General features: G+C 44.1%; 1 protein-coding gene across 7 annotated transcripts in view; it reads right to left on the minus strand.

The window, feature by feature from the left end:
• Window positions 1-666: 666 nt before the first annotated feature.
• Window positions 667-7396, minus strand: part of LOC123240510 (beta-arrestin-1) — a 21884-nt gene continuing 15154 nt past the window's right edge. For 3 of the 7 annotated variants that reach the window (XM_044668152.1, XM_044668146.1, XM_044668148.1), the window contains one exon: window positions 2741-4604. In XM_044668152.1, the coding sequence (XP_044524087.1) occupies window positions 4561-4604 (44 nt within the window). In that variant the 3' untranslated portion in view covers window positions 2741-4560. Of the gene's footprint in view, window positions 1030-2740; window positions 4632-7396 lie in introns of those variants that run through there. The other 4 variants (XM_044668153.1, XM_044668147.1, XM_044668151.1 and 1 more) reach the window with 3 other exon arrangements.

Genomic DNA, 7396 nt, shown 5'->3' on the forward strand with positions numbered 1-7396 from the left:
ACACTCTTTCTCCAGCCTCCCTTTCTAGACTGATTTCATGTCACTCTCCTTCCCACACTTTATGTTCCAACTAAATTAGTAGTTTCTGATATATGGTATCTCTCATCTCCAGGCCTTTGCACTGGCTGTTCCCCACATGCCTAGAATGCACTATACTTCTTGCAGAATATTTATAGTTTTCTTCAAAGTTCAGGGATTTCAAATGACCTTTTACTTATCCACTCCATTTTCCCAGTAGAACCTAAGCTCCTGGAGGGCAGGGACTTTTTCACTTTTTTTGCACATCTACAACCTGGCACAGATCCTTGCAGTAGAACATGTACTCAAAACTTTGTGGAGTTCAATGATCCAATTCAGCCTCCTCAGTTTCCCTCTGCATACAGTGCAAGCAGCACCAACTAATCCAAGAGCTGCAGTGCCCCTGGCAATGTGGTGTTGGGGTCTTTATAGGAGACAGTGAACAAGTGGACAGGAAAGTGAACGAGCTGACCAAATACATCTGGTTTTCATGGAGAAACATTGTGTTTGGAACATCTCAGGTTTTAGAAATGAATCAAAGGAAAAATCAATGCATTGAATCTTCTGCAAAGGGAGGACTTCAAGGCAAGAACCAAGACGATCATTTTCCTTCTGTACGATAGTCTCTTCAGTCACCTAAACCAAAAGTTTTACCTTCTGCTATGTTTATTCTGCATTCTCTGGGACTGGGAATTAAGGATACACAGTGGAATCCCTGGCAAGCCTGAGAGGGTCTTCGTTTCTCACTCTCAGCTTCGAGAGTAAGGGCCATCGATTTACAAAGCCCTGCTCAGTCCCACCTTCTAACTTAACTTGTCCTCACAGGTCTCAAGGAGGGCAAAGGGAGTGGGGAGGATGCCATACAAATACTGGGCAAGGACTCAGGGAACTATTTTAACCTGGATGAAAATATTTTAGAAGGAGAATGACAGTTTTCTTCACTCAATTATTTGAAGGGCTATCATATTAAAAGATACTCGTTCTGCTGAAGTCCGGAGGGCAAACCTGGTCCTGTGGGTAAAATTCATAGAGAGGCAAACTTCAGTTTGGTATAAGGAACACATCCTAACAATGAGAGCTGTCCAAAAAGTCAAATGGACTATTGGTGGATAGTGGTAGATTCCCATTTACTGGAGAGCTTCAAGTAGAGGCCAAATAACTATTTTGTCTCTACTAAGTAAAGGAGTGAGAGATTCCTGCGATTACAGGCTGAGCTAGTTGGTTTTTAAGGTACTTTCCAAATTGGATAGAATGTAAGCTTCTTGAGGACAGGAACCATTTTATTTGTGTGTGTGTGTTTGTATTCCTAGCACCTAGAATAGTGCCTTGTACCTAATAAGTGCTTAATAAATATGGAGAATCTATGACCCTGTGGGCTCTCTGGCAATGTAGCTTATAATTTGAAGTGGAGGGAAAGATTTGGAAGAACTGCAAGTAGACCTCTAGTTTGTCTACCATTCCTCCACTGTTGCTTCAGAAAGCTACACTCAGTTCTCAGGCCTTAAAAATGGTGCCAACTTCCTGAAGAGGTGCTGAGTAGACTTCCAAGGATTCTTCTGGGAAGGATGTGTTGGCACACAAACTGCCAGGACTGGAAGAAACAAGAGGAGACCTCTAGGTTCTTTGTCCTCTTGGCTGCTTCTGGGGGGGAATCTGGCTTGATGGCTCCTTTGTTGCTCCAAAATTTCTACTGAGGATGCCACAGATAGAGCAAAAGGGAGCTGGGGGGATATTCTGGGAGCAATTTGTCCCTGGCCTTACTAATCAGATGGAAAAAAAACCCACTGGTGCATCTGCTAAGCTAAGTGTACTGTAGGTCCAGGAACCAAAAATACTGCTTAGGAAACTACAGAATTCTCTGCAGCAATCAATGCCTACTGGACAGGGCCAGGGGTCCTATATTCCAGGGCACTCTGTGTATCAATTATTATGATAAGATATAACTAGAGAATGAAGGGGATAACTAAGGCTCTGTCTTAGGGCAACAAAATTTGGTGGATGCTGACAGCACCATTCAAAGGTGCACTTTCTATCCCTATACCACTCCATCTCAATTATACCCCAGGCAAGCTCTTGCCCCTTTCCCCTATTCCTTTGTTCTGGCTATAAAAGTTCCTAATTATTGCTCCAAATATGGTCTCCATTCCTTGTTCTTCACATTCAAACTCTTATGAATTCAAATATGAGTTTCTTTGACTCCAGAATCTGGGCCATTTCCACCATACTGTGACACTGGATCCATATCAGATGACCTCACACGAAGGTTGTGTGTGTGGGGGGGTGGCCTCAAATTCAGTGGGAGACTGGATTAGATGCCTCTTGTGTTCCATCCACTGGGAGGGATTCCATGTATCAAGATCCAAATTGTTTTCTCCATAAATCTCCATATCAACTAAAAGACAACCCCATCCTCTACTTGAATTCTCCCTCTGTGGCTCTGGAGACTTTCCAGGATCCAAAAGAAAGATGGAGAATCTGATGAACTTGAAGCTATAAGTGTGGCCGAAGAAAGCAGCCACTCCTTAGGAATCCATTTGCTCCTTCCCTAATGATATCAGAGAAAAGGAAACCCAAAAGAACACAACCAGTGGCCAATAAATGACTTTAGGGGATCATAAATAAGCTTCTGGTCTAGAAATCCAAACTGGAACCAAGAGAGTCAGAGAAAGTTTTTGGAAAGCAATTCCCTGTCCAAGAGATAGTGGATTAAGAATCAGAGGGCCTGAATTTGAATCCTGGTTCTGTTATTTATTATTTCATGTGATTTTAGACGTCATTTAACCTCCTTAGCCCTCGTTGCCATAATCTGTAATATGCAGAGGAGGAGCCAGTTTAGACTACACAATCTCTGAGGTTCTTTTAAGTCCCAGGCAATAAACCTGCCTTTCCACATTGCTCTCTGCCCTTTCTGAAAAAGTAAACAAAACCAACATTTGAGCCTTGGTACCAGTTTTTCTGAGGATCAGCTGTGTCCTCTTCAGTTGTGTGTCCTCCTCCTGGTCACAGTAGGCATCATACCCTGAGACTTCCCTAAGAAGGGGATGAGCAAGATCTGAACCTAACATATCCCAACTGTCTTTTGGCTCCTACATCTGAACTGAAGGCAATTCAGTAACTAATACACCAAGTGGAAGAATGTAAGCTCCATTCCCCGCCACAACCACCACCACCCCCAGTAGAATATAAGCTTCTTGAGGACAAGAGATGTTTCCTTCTTATCTTTATGTCCCTTGCACATAGTAGGTGCTTAATAATGCTTGTTGAATTGCATCGTGTTGCATTGTTGAATGGAAGATTAAAACTCAGCCAGTTCTAGGGTAGATGAACATCTCACTCAGGAGAGAATAGTCTCTCTGGGAAGTCTTCCCCAGAGATACTGATTCCCTTGCTACCAGGGACTCAGGAGCAAGATATGTTTTCTCTCCTCACCCCAAATACAAGGCCTTTTTAAATTTTCTGGACCATGGACTATAGCCCTCATGATATGAAAATGATATACTCAACTCTCTTCCTCTGTCTCTCTCCAATACATATAAGATACATATCACTAAGAGACTATGTTCTGACAATAGTAAATGTTTGTGCTAGTCCTTGTGACTTGCATTCAACTTGGCAACTGCTGGTAAGAACATCAATGTGACTGCTTTTGAATTGTTGAACTGTCATGACACCATCACGGTCTGAAATACTGGGGGATGGAGTGGGGTAAGGAGAGAGGAATATTGAGAGGGAAGTGGAAGGGCAGAGATTCCAGCTGCTGGTTCTTCCCCCTCCCTCCCCAGTGAATGGCTCCCACTTGCTACCAGCATCTCTCTGACCCAAGGTAGTTCAGCCAAGGCATCTCATTGGCCATTCTGTGCTAGAACTGTGGTCTCATCTTCTCACCCTCATCTCGTCACCAACCACACCATCAGCAGCTGTGCCTAGAACCACCCCCTGCCCTCACCCCCAAATACACATATACTGGTCCTTCTTTCCTCTCTCTCTCTCTCTCTCTCTCTTGCCAGACTCCATATTCAAACACTCAATTCCACTGGGTGGATTCCACCCAATGTGTGCAGACCAGACACAATCCAAAGAATGTGGATTAGGAAGCTCTTGGGACTGGTCATATGGAGAAGACTGAAGACTGGCTGGCTGGAGGGGATCGAAGGTGAGGCAGAAACAGAGAGGACTTGGGATAGATTAATGTAGGAAGAAGAGTAGTGAGCCATTCATTCATTCTCCAGGGTGGAAGCGAAGTATCCCTTCCTCTAGGGAGGCTCGGTGATATGGTGACGAGGGGGTCAAAGCCAGATGGTGAGGATCCCTGATGACACCTACATAAGTTCTCTGGAGTCCCCTGGTAGAAGTAAAAAACAGAAGGGGAAAGAAATACCAGAAAAAGGAGAGAAGAAGAAGAAAAGATAACAAGCAGCCTAATTCACAAGAATTAACCAGGAACCACCCAAGAAGAACAGCCAAGAGGAGTCCAGTCTTATGTGTTGTTTAAATGTGGCGAGTTTGGGACTTCCTCTTCTTCCTGGTCGTCCTTCATACCTTTCAGTCTCTGTCGAGCAAAGTCCTCAAACACAATGTCGTCATCGCTAACAGGAGAGATAAAGGGAAAGAAACTGTCAGGAAAGGAAAAGATAGCCATACAGAGGGATAGAAGCCAGAGCAACTAAGGAGACAGTACCAAACAGGCTGCCCAGCTGCCCCCTGGGTCAGGCCAGGCATGGCTCCAGGTGTGTCGGAAACAGCTAGGCACTGCTTTCTAGAATGAAAGCTGGGGGGAGCTAGCTGATGCTGAGGGGACAGGAACCTGGGATTAATTCCCAACCAGTTGTGACTTGTTGTGCAAGCAAGAAAGGAAGAGAGAATCACAGAATCTTTGAGCTAGACCCCAGAAGGCAAATAATTCAAACCCTACCTGAACAGAAATCCTATCTAGGACATTCCTGACACTGCACATCCCAATGGCTATAGCACGCATCCATGCTCTGGAGAAGCTAGGCAGCATTTTGTGTGGAAAAAGATCTGGGGCTCTTAGTAAATCACAAACTCAACAATGCAACTCGCCAGCCAGAAAGGCTAACAGTGTGGGCTTAGGCTTCATTAAGACAGGGGCTGAGTCCAGAAACGATCACTTTGCCGCCCTCTGCTCGGAGGAAGGCTTTGGTGCGAGGCACTGCATTTTAAGAATGACAGTGGCCAAACAGAGCACATCCACATCCAGGGCTGACCAGAATGGGAAGGGGATTGGAAACTTGACCACCTTGAGCTGAAGGGACTGAGTATGTCATTTGCCCACAAAGAAGGGCATATGTTATAGCTATCCACAGAGATCAAAATGGTCTAATGTGAAGAAGAGGGATCGAACTCATTCTGTCTGGCTCTGATGGACAGAACTAGGGCCAATGGGCAGAAATTAAAGAGAGGTAGGCTTCACTTCAACATAAAGGGAAGTAACAATAAAAGCTGTCAGGAGATAGGCCAGATATTTCTCATCAATGCCTTTGGGGAAGTTTTCCCAAGGGGATCTGTCCTAGATGTTCAACCACTGACCCAGTGAATTCTCCATCACTGGAGTCTCCAAGTGGAGGCTGGACAACCACTGATCAGGGTTATTAGCAAAGAGATTTCTGTTTGGATAGAGGTTGGAATACCTGCTTTCTGAGGTTCCTTATGCCTATCCCTCCCTCCTTGAGATTCTGTGACTTTGGGGATTCTTGGAAGTCATAGAAAAACCAACATCCCCAAACCATCCCCCAAACCTTGGCCTTAAAGGCACTGGTACCAGCAGGAACCAAGCAGGGCAGGGCAGAACGAGCAAGGGGAAGGGCTTCAGCACGGGAGCAGATGTCTCCTTGCACCTTTCCTAGCTCAGGGACACCTCCTTGGAGTGGAGGGTAGAGTGGCAAGACAAGATTGACACCAGGGCAAGAAGAGAGTTGAGTTTGCATGCTAAGGGTTTCGGGCAGCCAAGCTTGCTGCTGGGCATTCCAGACCAGGCAGGATTCCTTGCAGATGCGTTAGGCTAAGCATTTCCCAAACCATGTCCACTGAAATCTGGGGTTTTGAAACAAAAATATTTTAATACTGGGCCATAGACTCCTCACCTTAAAATATAGGAAATATGAAATTATAAATTAAAAATATTTTTAAAATAAAATAATTTTTTATTTTTTTTTTGATTATTTTATTATATATTATTATGTACTAATTTTAAATAAAAGTTTAAACATGGCAATATGAAAATATGTTCCAAAATTCTTCCTGTCCCATCTATATGGGGGAAGAGAGTAGCCTCTGATTCTCCTGCTCACCATTTGTAAGTTCCATCAATATATAATGTATTGGTCTAAAGGTAGGCCACTTTTCCTTCTAGACCTGGCTTGTATATTCTTCAGTGTTTTCCTAGATTTCTTCTAATTGTTCATTTTCTCCATTGGAACTCCATGGAAGAAGCATGGAGGTCAAGGAGCTGGCCTCAGAGTAAGAAAAATCTGGGACCAAATCCTGCCCCTGCTAAGGGTTATGTAACTAACCCTCAGCAAGTTATTTAACTTGTCAGTGCCCAAGACATCTCTTTAAGAACATATTGTGGGTGCAACTAGATGGCACAATGCATAGAGCAGCTAGGCCTGGAAATGGGAGGACCTGGATTCAAATCTCAGCTCCGACACTTCCTAACTGTATGACACTGGGCAAGTCACTTAACACCTCCCTCCAAAAAAAGGACATTTTATGGGCTATCTTTTGTGTGTTGTCTTCCCCCTTAGCATAGAAGCTCCCTAAGGAAGCACTGTCTTTTTTAAAAATATATTTGTATCCCCAGACTTGACACATATATGGTGCTTAATAAATGCCTCATGTCTGTATCAGAGGAACTGTCCATTTGCACTGATGGAGAGAGCTCCTATATTAGACATTCACCACAGGATCAATCATTGGTGTAAATCTCCTCCACTCCCATTCCCCCACATTAAACTGCCATTCAATTCAATTTAATAAGCAGTTATTAAGCACCTACTATGTACCAAGGATCTACCTCACAGGCTTATTGTGAGCTTGGTCGTTTTTAAATTAAAGCACTACAGAAATGAGAATCATTATCTTAGGGAAGTAGCCTCTATTTAGACCAATATAGGATCTCTGGCCCCAAAGTCTCCTATGGTCAAGTGGTTTGGGAAACACTGAGTTAGGCTGTGGATGGGATCATCCAGGCCTACCAGTGACTCATTAGAAGTTAATATGCCAATGAGCCAGCCCATTCCCTCTCCTTCCCACCACAGCCCCCATTATCTCAATCAATCAATCAATCAATCAATCAATCTCTCTCTCTCTCCCTCCCTCTCTCTCTCTCTTCCTCCCCCCTCTCCTCCTCCCCTACCTC

The sequence above is a fragment of the Gracilinanus agilis genome, chromosome 3 (genome assembly GCF_016433145.1).
Source record: "Gracilinanus agilis isolate LMUSP501 chromosome 3, AgileGrace, whole genome shotgun sequence".
Classification (NCBI taxonomy): Eukaryota; Metazoa; Chordata; class Mammalia; order Didelphimorphia; family Didelphidae; genus Gracilinanus; species Gracilinanus agilis.